Here is a 13,607-nt window from a genome sequence, read left to right on the forward strand (position 1 = left end):
TCGCTTGTCGCATTATGCCGATGGGGCGGATATTTAATAGGAGACTGGCGAGCGCAACTGCAGGGGTAAAAGCTCCAAATCACTTTGTCAGAGTGACAAAAATGATGAAAGGGGATTTGTTGGTGTGGGAGGAGTTCTTGGACCGGTACAACGGTCGGACCCTTTGGATGAGCGAGGCGGTGTCCAATAGCCAGCTGGAATTGTACACGGATGCGGCTGGGGCGACAGGTTTTGGAGCAATTTTTCAAACGCGCTGGTGTGTGGGAAAGTGGCCGCGGCGGTGGGTGGAAGCAGGTTTGGTGAGGAATTTGGCGCTGTTGGAATTGTTTCCCATTATTGTGGCGGTGGAGTTGTGGGGCCCTGTTTTTGCTGGAAGAAGGGTTTGCATGCATAGTGACAACATGGCGGTGGTGCATTCCATCAACGCACTGTCGGCAAAATCCCCGCCGGTTGTGGGGTATTTAAGGCATCTAGTGTTGCGTTGTTTGGAGTTAAACATTTGCGTGGTGGCTCGGCATGTGCCTGGGATTCGCAACGAGGTGGCTGATGCGCTATCACGGTTTCAGTTTTGCAGGTTCAGGAAGCTGGTGCCGGAAGCGGACGCGGAGGGGGAACCTTGCCCGAACTGGCTGTGGGACCTGGCATCGGTGTAGCTTTTGAGGGAATTCGGAGATCGGTGTCTGAGGCTACTTGGTGCCGATATCAGGCGGTGTGGCAGGAATGGGCAGAGTTGGAAAGTAGGGAGTTCATGGAGTCGGGTTACCAGGGTCGAGTGTTGGGGGTACTGATGTTAATAAGTGGGGATTTTTCGGAAGGCAGGTCTGTTTCGGTGATTGGTTGCAAGTTGGCGGCGTTGGCCTTTTTGTTCCAGATGCAAGGGGTTCGGGACGCGACTAAGGATTTTCTGGTGCGACAGGCGATGAAGGGTTTTCGAAAAGGGGCTCAGTCGCGTGACTGTAGGCGGCCGGTGTCATTGCCATTGTTGGTGCGTTTGGTGGGGTGTTTAGGGGAGTTGTGTTCGTCTCCTTATGAGCGGGTGTTGTTCTCGGTAGCTTTTGTACTGGCGTTTTTTGGGGCCTTTCGTATTGGCGAATTGGTCAGCCCGACTAAGCAAGCGATGGGTGGTTTGCTGTTGGGTGATGTGATGCTGGGGGAGGATAGAGTGGAATGTCGGCTTCGTTTTTCTAAGACGGATCAGAGGGGCCGGGGGCGCTTAGTAGTGTTGTACGCTTTACCGGGGCACCAGTTGTGCCCAGTGTTACATGTGTCAGAGTTTTTAAAGGTGCGCGGCGGTTACCCTGGTGTTTTTCTTAGACATACGGACGGATTGGCTTTGTCGCGGTATCAATTCAATGCGGTGCTGAAGATGGCTCTAGCAAGGGTGGGGGAGGAGCCACGTGAGTACGGGTCTCACTCCTTCCGGATTGGGGCGGCAACGGAGGCCGCCAGGTGGGGTTTGAGTGAGGATTGTATCCGGCGGATTGGGAGGTGGGAGTCTTCCAGGTTCCGTTTGTACATTAGGCCTCACTTGGTCAGGTGATGGTCAGGGGTGGGGGATTCAAGGTTGGTGTTAGATGCCGGTTTGTGGGCAATTTCTTGTGCTGTTGCTGTTTTTATTCGTGGTCTTTGTATTTTATAGGTCCATGCCTTGTGTGGATCCTCGGGCACTCCTATGTGTATTGGGGAGCGTTACGGGCGGATGTGCGGCGTGACGGTCGGCAGCTCGGAGTGTCGGTGTCGGAAGCCCGAGTAAAGTGGCTCGGAATTCGGGGCATGACTTGGGGTAGAGTGCGCCCAGAGGTGGCTTATTATAGCCGTATGGATCGTGTCCCTGATGTGTTAATTTTGCATGTGGGAGGGAACGATTTGGGAGGAAGGTCGGCGAGGGAATTGAAAAGGGATATAAAGCTGGACCTGTTACATTTGTGGAGGGCGTTCCCGGGCATAGTTATCGTTTGGTCGGACATTATAGCTCGGACGCAGTGGCGTTTTGGGAGGTCGGTGGACCGTATTAATAGGGCTCGGAGCAAGCTGAACCGGGCTATTGGCAGGTTTGTGGCGAGAAATGGTGGGTTGGTGGTGCGGCATAGAGAATTGGAGGAGTCCACGGAGCAGTATCTAAGGAGAGATGGGGTTCACCTGACTGATGTGGGTCTGGATTTATGGATGTTGGGTTTGAGGGATGGCCTAGAGCAAGCACTGGGGGTGTGGGGGGCCCGGGCCAAGTAAGGGTGTCACTTGGCCGGCCTGTGGCGGGGTGATAGGTCCGTCTGAGAGGTTGGGAGTACCGACAGTCGGCTTGTTGGTACGAAGTCGCTCAAGGGGAGTGGCTTCGGAGTGGATGGGAACTTGTGGGCGGAGGTCCTGCAGGTTCTGGGTAGGGGTAATTAACGATGGAACGTTGTTACCCCTCACCTCGGGCCGGGTGGTCACGGCCGAGGTGGTCCTCTGGGCCGGTTTGGAGGTTACGGCCGGGGGGTTAGGAATGATGGTTTGCCTCTCGGACGGATCTATCGGTGTTTCTGGTTATACGGGTATATATGTATAAGGTTAAGTTTAACAATTGAGTGGCATGTTGGGCCACAAGTTTGGTATACATATATACGGTAAAATAAAACTGTGGCCATTCCTGCAATAAAGTCGTGGTTCTCGTCTTCATTTAGGTAGATATGGTACGGGGGGTGTGTTTTACAGGATAACCTGATTATCCCTTATAGATGCGTCAAGAAGGGCAGTGAGCCCCATAGGGGTGAATGGACCCCATGACGATCGGGAGGGTGCAAGGTTAGGAAAGGGTTAATAGGTTTGCATGGGATGGGGGATGTGTGGGAGTACAGGATTGGTAGTAGGGAGCTGTAAGGGGATTGGGGGGGAGCAAGGAAGGGGTGGGGTGTTGGGAGAGGTATAAGAGAGGGGGGTGTGCTGTTTACCTCCCCTTTCATCGATAGATCTTTGTGTCCCACCCGCCCGCCCTGATATATAATTATATGTATATGTTCAAAAAAAAATAAATAAATAAAAAGGTGAAAAGGTGATGGTTTTCAAAAAAAAAAAAAAAAAAAAAAAGAACTTTAAAAAAAAAAAAAAAAAAAAAAGAGGAATAAAGGAGAATACAAGGTTGAGTTGCTAATTTATGGTTGTCACAGCGGGGTGATAGGTCCGTCTGAGAGGTTGGGAGTACCGACAGTCGGCTTGTTGGTACGAAGTCGCTCAAGGGGAGTGGCTTCGGAGTGGATGGGAACTTGTGGGCGGAGGTCCCGCAGGTTCTGGGTAGGGGTAATTAACGATGGAACGTTGTTACCCCTCACCCCTCACCTCGGGCCGGGTGGTCACGGCCGAGGTGGTCCTCTGGGCCGGTTTGGAGGTTACGGCCGGGGGGTTAGGAATGATGGTTTGCCTCTCGGACGGATCTATCGGTGTTTCTGGTTATACGGGTATATATGTATAAGGTTAAGTTTAACAATTGAGTGGCATGTTGGGCCACAAGTTTGGTATACATATATACGGTAAAATAAAACTGTGGCCATTCCTGCAATAAAGTCGTGGTTCTCGTCTTCATTTAGGTAGATATGGTACGGGGGGTGTGTTTTACAGGATAACCTGATTATCCCTTATAGATGCGTCAAGCAAATTTACATAGAAAATTACTTTTTCTCAGTTTGAAGTTATTTCAGTGACCATTGCGGCTTTTTCTTACTTTAACAGATGGACACCAACAATTTTGTCCATGTATGTACATTATTAAATACAATTCTTAGAATTGATGAGACTGGTAACTTGGCTGTTGGACCTTTTTATGTTGATCATTATCCTGCGGAATGGAGTTGTGTATGAATTTGGCAATCACTATTGGGTGCACAGGAAGCACCTGAAGACTGCGTGGGGCATCTAAGCTGGCAGTTGGGAGTCATAGGTCTTGAAGGGTTTATCATATTTCACTAGTAGTCTTAGCTACAATGGAGAGATAATCCTAATCCTAATCTGCATGTTGTATTAGTTTTTCTTCCACAATGGCAGTTGTCACTGATGAGATTCCATTTAGATAAAAGAGGGAGGAGGGGTGGAGCTCATCCTCTAGCTCCTCCCTCTACCTCCTCCCTCTGCATATTGCTCCTCCCTCTGTCTCTAGCTCCTCCCTCTAGCTCCTCCCTCTGCATATTGCTCCTCCCTCTGTCTCTAGCTCTTCCCTCTAGCTCCTCCCTCTGGATCTAGTTCCTCCCTACTCCCGTCATCATAGAATCTCATCATCACCAGCTACCATCTCCTATCAGTAATGGGAAAGTCCTCACTTAATACAGATTTTATCTCAGAATTGATAATTTTGATAATGACTGATGGAAAAGCAGATTTGTCTGATCAGATATATTATTAAGTTGCTTATTTTCATATGTACTATTTATGTATGTAATAAAAATTAAAATGACGGTTATTCTTTAACCATTTTTGACATGGTTATTTCTAGGGGTGAGCAAATATATTCGCCACTATTCGGTATCCGACAGATAACAGGCTATTCGCACCATTTGGTATCTGACGAATAAAACAGCACCTGCTCTGATACATTCATTTTCATTTCTTTCTGGCCCCTTTTTCCAGCCAATGAACACATCTGATGTTGCTTGCCCTCACAGTAATACCGCAGCCATCTTTGTTGTGGTGTTACTAGATCCAACTAATAAATAGTCCTTCTAAGGGCTGAAGAAAGTAGTCAGTAGCTACGAACAGCTCCATAATCGCTGCAAAACAGTGAATGCGGACCCAGCTATAGGGCCAGTGTTAGTGCAGTGCTTTGTTAGTGCGCTTGCACTGCATTTTTGTTGCGTTCTGCATGCTTTCTTGACAAACAGAACGCAGGTCTTTCGTTCTCTCTGTCTGTCTGTCTCTCCCTCTCATTCCCCTCACTCATACTCACTGATCACCGGTCAAAAAAGCTCCGGCAGCTTCTCCTGCTTTTGAAAATGCTGTCCGCTCATTATTCCATCTCATATTTACTACTTCCCCTGCCCACCAGCGCCTATGATTGGTTGCATTCAGACGAGCCCCCACACTGAGTGACACCTGTCTCACTGCAACCAATCACAGCCGCCGGTGGGCGGGTCTATGTAGTGCAGTAAAATAAATAAATAAATAATTAAAAAAAAACGGTGTGCGGTCCTCCCCAATTTTGATACCAGCCAAGGTAAAGCCACACAGCTGAAGGGTGGTATTCTCAAAATGGGGAGCCCCACGTTATGGGGAGCCCCCCAGCCTAAAACTATCAGCCATCAGCCACCCGGAATTGCCGCATTCATTAGATACGACAGTCCTGGGACTTTTCCCGGTTTATCCGAATTGCCCTGGGCCGAGTTCATTCTGATCACGTAGCTCTGTCTCACAGCCAGCCATGCTCTATGCTCTGCTTGCTGTCAATAAATAGAAACATTCCCCATCATCTCTGCTTGCTATCATTGAATGGAAACATTCCCCACCATCTCTGCTTGCTGTCAAAAAACAGAAACATTCCCCATCATCTCTGCTTGCTGTCATTGAATGGAAACATTCCCCAACATGTTTGCTTGCTGTCAGTGAGTGGATATGTTCCCCAACATCTATGCTTGCTGTCTGTGAGTGGAAACATTTCCCAACACGTTATCTTGCTGTCTGTGAGTGGAAACATTCCCCACCATCTCTGCTTGCTGTTATTGAATGGAAACATTCCCCAACACGTCTGCTTGCTACCAGTGAATGGAAACATACCCCACCATCTCTGCTTACTGTCAATAGATAGAAACATTCCCCATCATCTCTGCTTGCTGTCATTAAATGGAAACATTCCCCAACATGTCTGCTTGCTGTCAGTGAATGGAAACATTCCCCACCATCTCTGCTAGCTGTCCGTGATTGGAAACGAGGTCTGAGGTGACATGTAGCGAGTAAGGGTGAACCGTAGTGCAGTGCCTCTCAGGCTGCAGATCATTGCTCCCAGCCACAGGCACTAGCCTCAGACCTATGCCCCCGGCAGGATGTCCTGTCAGCGATCACAGCACGGGCAGTGGACGGAGGCCTGAGGTGATTACACGTGGGGTGGAGGGCTGAGCGGCGGTGGTGTAAGCGGCGGAGCGGGGTGAGGGGGGCTGAATGGCAATCTAGGACAGGGGCTGAACGACAATGTAGGATCGTGGCTGAAGGGCAATGTAGGACGGGGGCTGCAAGGCAATGTAGGACGGAGGCTGAACAGCAATATTGGATGGGGGCTGAACGGCAGAATGGGGGAGGGGTGCATGGCAGAGTGGGAAGCAGCTGTGCCCATACTGTTTCTGCCTTTTTCCTATCCATTTCAGTCTTTTTCTCAGTCACCACAGCTCGCCGTTAGGTCCAACATGAATTTTTTCGGGTTTCCCATAGACTAAAGGTGGCTTTACACGCTACGAGATCGCTAAAGCGATCTCGTTGGGGTCACGGAATTTGTGACGCACATCCGGCCACTTTAGCGACGTTGTTGCGTGTAACACCTATGAGCGATTTTGCATAGTTGCAAAAACATTCAAAATCGCTCTTCGGTGACATGGGGGTCCCTTCCCAAATATCGTTGCTGCTGCAGTAACGATATTGTTTGTCGTTCCTGCGGTAGCAGACATTGCTATGTGTGACTTCGCTGGAACGACAAACATCTCCTTACCTGCGTCCACCGGAAAAGGAGGAAGGAAGGAGGTGGGCGGCATGTCCGGCCGCTAATCTCCTCCCCTCCTTTTCTGTTGGGCGGCGGTTCAGTGACGCTGCTGTGACATCGCTGCGACGCTGAACGAACTGCACGCTTAGAAAGGAGGCGGTTCGCCGGTCACAGCGACGTCGCAGAGCAGGTATGTGCGTGTGACGCTGCCGTAGTGATAATGTTCGCTACGGCAGCGATCACCACATATCGGCCGTGCGATGGGGGCGGGTGCTATAGCACTCGACATCGCTAGAATCGGCTAGCGATGTCGCAGCGTGTATAGCGGCCTTTACATTGCGCATCGAATATTCGCGAATAGTCGAATAGAGGCGACCTATTCATCGGATATTTGCGAAGTCGGATATTTTGGTATTCGATCAACCTTAGTTATTTCCTTCTTTTTTGCATTTTCATTTTCTTCTCCTTTCAAATGCCATAACTTTTTTATTTTTCCGGCATATTTTTAGACATATGACAGCTTGTATTTTGCTGGATGAGTAGTACTTTTAAATAAGTAGTACTTTCAGATGATACCACTCCTTTTTACCATCTAATGTACCAGAAAGTGGAAAAAAAATTCAAGTGCCATCAAATTGTTGATAGAGCTACATTTTGCATATTGTTTTCATGGTAATTTTTATTTACAGTGTTCATTATACTGTAAAAATTACCTGGCAATAAGATTCTCAATGTCAGTATGATCACAGAAGTAGCAAAAATGCGTAGGTTGTTTTTTTTAAGTTTTCAAAAAAATTCATACATTAGTTAAAAAATAATAAATAAAATGATCTTGTGGCCCCATATTCCGAGACTCGTAACATTACCAATTTTCAGTCGAGCTTGCTGTGTGAGGGCTTGTTTATTGTGCACCGAGCTGATGTTTCTATCAGTAGTAATCAGTAATCAGTAGTAGATACAATGTTTTGATCACGTCTTCACTGCACTGTTTGTGCTGTTGCGGCAGCCGAAAAACACAATTATGAAGTTTTGATATTTTTTTTGTCATTACCTAGTTTACAGATCGGGTTAAGTAGGCCGCGTGCACACGTTGAGTATTTGGTCAGTATTATACCTCAGTATTTGTAGCCAAAACCAGGAGTGGAAGATAATACAGAAGTGGTGCCCGTGTTTCTATTATACTTTTCCTCTGTTCCACTCCTGGTTTTGTTTACAAATACTAAGGAAAAAATGTCCCCAATGCTCAATGTATGCACATGGCGCCAATGTCAGATTTTAATAGATCAGACTTTTACGGACATAACAATACCACATATGCGTTTTCTTTTTTTATTTATTTTTAATAGGGAAAAAGGGGAGTTATTTAAACTTTTCATATTTTCAAAAATATTTTTTCCTCTATTAGTCACAACGGCAGTTAGAACAGCATGTCCTCCTATCAACATGCTGTAAATGCCACTGTCATAGATGGACAATGGCACATAACAGGTTAATAGCCATGGGCAGAGTGACTCTCCACCAGCGGCTGTTACAGGCAGATGATGGGTAGAGTCAGTATAATTCGGATGGGGATCACATTGCAATACTCAGACTGGCCGGTGGCTCTCCAAACAGCATGTATTTCTATGGAGCTGTCACGCTCAGGTAGGGATAGCCACTAGCCAGTCTGAGCTTTGCAATCAGCATCTGAATTATAAGGCCGATGGCTGAACAGCACAGCCATAATCTGCCAGGTAAGATGCGGGCTTGGCATGTTAGCCCACATCAGAGTCAGAGACCTGCAATAGGACGTTACTGTACACCCTATTGCGGTAAGGGGTTAAATCAGTTTTCTGCTACTTGACAGCCCCAGCATAATCAATTCAAGACTCTAAAATAAAAACAGTGAATACTCCCTCCTGTAGTGGTGCTGGGGTTTTCAATTACTTTATTACTTTTAGTAAGATGAAATCCCCTGGTTACAAACTACATGTTATATATCTGAAAAATACTGCACTTTATGATCCATAATATATTGAATCCATTATGAGTTATGTGAATCATGTTTGTTCTTACATGTTTTAATATAATTTGCAAACTTGTAACAAATATTTATTAATACTGTCTGTATATCAATGTATTGTTTCTTTTTAGAACGACCTGGTCCTCCAAAAAGCATTAAGTTAGTGGATGTCTGGGGCTTTAACGCAGCTCTTGAGTGGACCCCACCAGGGGATGATGGCAACGCAGAAATTACTGGCTATACTCTGCAGAAGTCCGATAAGAAAACTGGGGTGAGAATTTGCAACTTGCAATGTTTCCTAAACATTTAATTATAATCTAATACTGCAATACCCCTGTCTTGTGATACCACACACAGACCTTACCATTGTCCCATTCTTGTTTTACTGTCTTAGTTACCTTTTTGCTTGCTAAGGCCCGTTTCACACGTCAGTGAAAAACACTGACGTTTTTCACTGGCGTGTAAAACACGCACATGTCCCTCCGTGTGCCGTGAATCACGGCACACGTGGGTTGTCTAAGTGCAATCCGGGCTCCGTTCTCCGTGGCCCGTGATTGCACTTAGAGATTAACTCACCTGTGCCCGCTCCCGCTCTCCATGGTGCTGATCGCTCCCACGGTGCAGCATCCGGCCGGCGGTGACCCCCGCAGCAGCTGCTTCCGGGTCGGCTGTGTCGTGCATCATGAATATGACAATAATGAGCCGGCTCAGAAGCAGCAGGGAGAACAGGCTGCAGAGGACATCGCTGGAGCCGGGTGAGTAAAAATGATTTTTATTTTAGAAGCACGTTTTTTTCTGGCACGTGTTTCACGGACCACACCACTGTGTGGTCCGTGGGACATCAGTGATGCCAGAAAAAAATGGACATGTCTCCGTGCAGCAATCACGCACACGCGGGTATGCCGCACGGAGACACGTGCAGTCAAAAATCACTGACGTGTGAGCAGACCCATTCATTATAATGGGTCTGCATATGTCAGTGATTCTGGTACGTTTAAAAAAAGCACAAACGTCCCAGAATCACTGACATGTGAAAGGGGCCTTGGATAAAGCTGAGTGATGCCGTGGAAAGAGAAAAGCTATATTTATGTTTAATAGAAATTACTTCTTTGAAGATTTGGTGCTGCATTATATTAAAAAAAATTACCAATCTGGGGTATCCCTTTGTTTTATTAAATGAAAACTGCAGCCCCATGTAACCAGTCAGCAAAGATATACAGTATATATGGTACCTACAGCCATTGTGGTATTATCCAGGTAAATGCCATACTCTGACTCTACAGTAGCCAAAGAAGGCCAGAAATAAATGAAGAAATATATGGGGCAAGGTGTCCTGAAGTGCATGGCCAAGGCAAGGGTGCACTGATCACCTCGTTAGCTTATGGGAATAAAGAACAGTTTCTGGCAAACACATCAATACATTTAGAAACTAAAGGTGCAATTTTAATTAGGTGCCGCACTTGGTTTGAACAGTCATTTTGTGTTGGTAGATTGCCTTTAAATCTTCAGAAATGTAACACCCTTTAATACAATGATATTAGTCTTACTATATGGTGAATACAGTAAAAAGAAATACTAAAATCAATAGTATCGTTTTGTTTTGTTTTTTTCATTAGCCTGTAAAAATATGAATAAAAGATTAATGAATATATTATTTATACTCCCAAAATATTACTAACTCCATTAAAGGCCTAAGAAAAAAGGGTCAGCAAAAATAAAAATTGGATTTACCGGTAGCCACAGTGGTAATCTGCAGTTAATTATGTGCCGCCCCAGGGCTATGGGGTACTCGGTCCCGAGCGATGTATTGCTGGGGAGATGTCACTGGGTGGCCGTTTCCCGGTTCCGTGACCCTGGATGGGCTTTTAAAAGGGGGAATATTTACAGGGGAGATGAAATAAAAGTTTTTGTCGTGACGCCACTTGCGAGTTGCGGCTATGTAAGTGGAGCCGCCGCTGCACAGTCTCTCGCTGCTGGGGCTGGTGTTGGTGGCAGCCTGGATGTTGGACCCTCTGCAAGTAGGGCCAGGCCCCAGGGAATAGATGATGTTGTTGGGCGCAGAAAGAAGGTAGGCCACCCAAGGGATTGCAATGGAACTGGTGTCTTTACTCACAGCGTTATGGCTGGTAACCTGAGGAAGGCTGGTCTTGACCGCTGGTCCCCTTAGTCCCAGTGCCAGTGTGGTAACCTGGTGGCTTCTTTCCCCTGCACCTGTCTCTGGTTGGTGGGTCCCATTGGCTTGGAGCATCTGCGGGTCCCCTCCTGGTTCTCGTTCAGTCTTAGTCCGTATAACAGGTAGCTTGAACCCTGTGGGGTCGGTTTCTCTTGTTCTGTTCCCCGGTTCTTCCGTTGCTACTGTGCCCCGAACTGTAATACTACTGTATGTTCTGAGGATTTCGATAGCGTTAGGGCAATGACAGAGACGAGTTCTTGGTACAAGATGTTATATAATATGTAACTACGGTAGATACACAACGGGAATAAACACAGTAAAACAACACACAAAACACTTTCACGAAACGGAGCGAAGGGGATTCCCGGGGCCACGCACCGGACTCCCCCAGGGAGACCACCAGAGCGAACCCCTATACAGGGACTGTCCGGCAATCAACCCCGGAAGGCCTAAATGCGCAGCAGCCGGTACACAAGGGGCAAGTGGTATAGTCCAGGAGTGTCCGTACGGGATGATTGTCCAGAGTGGTTACGAACCGGGCAGAGTGCTGATCAAAGACGGCAGACGGAGTCCGGGCACAGCTTGAAGAAAACCGGGTATGGTCCAGAGTCGGTCGGTAGAGTTTCAGGAAAATCCAAGGCAATCAGGAAGTAGAAACAGCAAAGCAGGAGCACACAGCAAGCAGTATACTCAGGCACTGGACTAGGCTTAGAGGCGGCCTTTTAAGCAGCTGGACAGGAACTAGGGCAACAGAACAGTAAACTCCATGTTAACCGAGGGCAAGCTTCTTCAACAGAGAACTGGAAAACCCGGAAACCTGACATTACTCCCCCCCCCCAGAAACGGCCTCAGGACGGATCAGGGCCTGGCTTGTCCGGGTACCGTCGATGAAACTGAGCGATCTTCCGGGGTGCCCGAATGTTACCCACTGGTTCCCAGGAATCGTCCTCGGGGGCGTACCCCTGCCAACGTACCAGATACTGAAGCCTACGACGATGGAGCCGGGAGTCAATAATGTCCTCAACCACGAACTGCTCCTCGCCGTCGACCATCACAGGCGGAGGAGGAGGCACGACACGACCAGGAAACGTATTAGGAGAGACGGGTTTGAGGAGAGAAACATGAAAGACCGGGTGTACCTTCAGATGGTGCGGTAACCGCAGCCGACAGGCCACAGGGGTCACGATCCCGGTGATCTTAAACGGACCGATGAATTTTTGTCCCAGCTTCTGCGAAGGGACACCCAATCTCAGGTTTTTGGTGGACAACCATACAGAGTCCCCTACCTTATACATGGGTGCCGGTTTCCGGTGAGTGTCCGCCGACCTCTTGTAACGCTCCTGAGCCGCAGCCACAGTGTCCTTTAGAACCTCCAGATTTTGTCGTAGCTCTGTCACTCTGTCCTCCACGGCAGGCACTGAAACCGCAACCGGTGACCTAGGCAAAATAGCCGGATGGTAACCCAAGTTAGCAAAAAAGGGCGTTACCTTAGTGGAGCTGCTCTGAGTGTTGTTATACGAGAACTCCGCCAACGGAAGCATCTTCAACCAATCGTCCTGCAGATGGCTGACATAACATCGAAGGTATTGTTCCAGGGTTTGATTGGTCCGTTCGGTTTGCCCATTTGTCTGAGGATGGTATGCAGAAGACAAACAGACATCAATCTGGAGTGCCGTACAAAACCCCTTCCAGAACCTAGACGTGAACTGCACGCCCCGGTCAGATATGATCTCGTCTGGTATCCCATGCAATCGGAATACGTTCTGGATAACCAAATCCACTGTCTCTGCGGCTGAGGGAAGACCGGTACACGGAATAAAGTGAGCAGCTTTAGTCAACCGATCCACCACCACTAAAACGGTATTGTGACCACCTGAGACTGGCAACTCCACAATAAAATCCATTGAGATGGACCCCCAAGGGCGAGATGGAACGGGTAACGGTTGGAGGAGTCCCGTAGGAGCCACACGAGGAACCTTGCACCGGGCACAAACCACACATGAGTGGACATAGTCCTTCACATCCTTTAAACAGGTAGGCCACCAGAAAAAACGGCTTAGAAATTCCTGCGTCTTCTGTACCCCCCTATGACCAGCCAACACGGAGTCATGGACAAACTTGAGAACCCGAAGTCTTACGGCCTCCGGGACATAAATGCGTCGTTCTCTTAACCACACACCATTCCGAAGAACAAGAGTTACATCATTCGGGGGGGCAGCAAGAAATACGTCACCATCATAGGCCAGCTTGATGTCCTTCCACAAGTCCTGGTCCTGGATTACTCCAACGAAATTGGCATCCGATAACACGGTCTGAGACGGGGTTCCAGGCACGGAGTCCACGGCGTGGATTCGGGACAAGGCATCGGCTTTCCCATTACGTGAACCTGGACGGTATGTAACGACAAAATTGAACTGGTTAAGGAATAAGCTCCAACGGGCTTGCCGTGGAGACAGGCACCTGGCAGACTTAAGAAATTCCAAGTTACGATGATCTGTGAGTACTATCACTTGCTGCGCGGCTCCCTGTAAGTGGTGTCTCCATTCCTTGAAAGCTGAAATAATCGCTAACAATTCCTTGTCCGCAATGTCATAGTTCCTTTCTGCAGGGGACAACCGGCGGGAAAAGAAAGCACACGGATGTAAGAGACTCTTGTCCCCAGTCCTTTGAGAAAGGATGGCCCCTAATGCGTAGTCGGAAGCGTCGACTTCCACGATAAAGGGAAGTGCGGGATTCGGATGTACCAATATAGGCGCTGAGGTAAAACAAACCTTGAGACGATG

General features: G+C 48.0%; 1 protein-coding gene across 1 annotated transcript in view; it reads left to right on the top strand.

Annotated features, from left to right (window-relative positions):
- Positions 1-13,607, top strand: part of LOC142291353 (myosin-binding protein H-like) — a 196,870-nt gene that overhangs the window by 138,701 nt on the left and 44,562 nt on the right. The window contains exon 6 of the mRNA XM_075335822.1: positions 8,783-8,922. Within this exon, the coding sequence (XP_075191937.1) occupies positions 8,783-8,922 (140 nt within the window). The remainder of the gene's footprint in view (positions 1-8,782; positions 8,923-13,607) is intronic.

Source organism: Anomaloglossus baeobatrachus, chromosome 2 (genome assembly GCF_048569485.1).
Source record: "Anomaloglossus baeobatrachus isolate aAnoBae1 chromosome 2, aAnoBae1.hap1, whole genome shotgun sequence".
Classification (NCBI taxonomy): Eukaryota; Metazoa; Chordata; class Amphibia; order Anura; family Aromobatidae; genus Anomaloglossus; species Anomaloglossus baeobatrachus.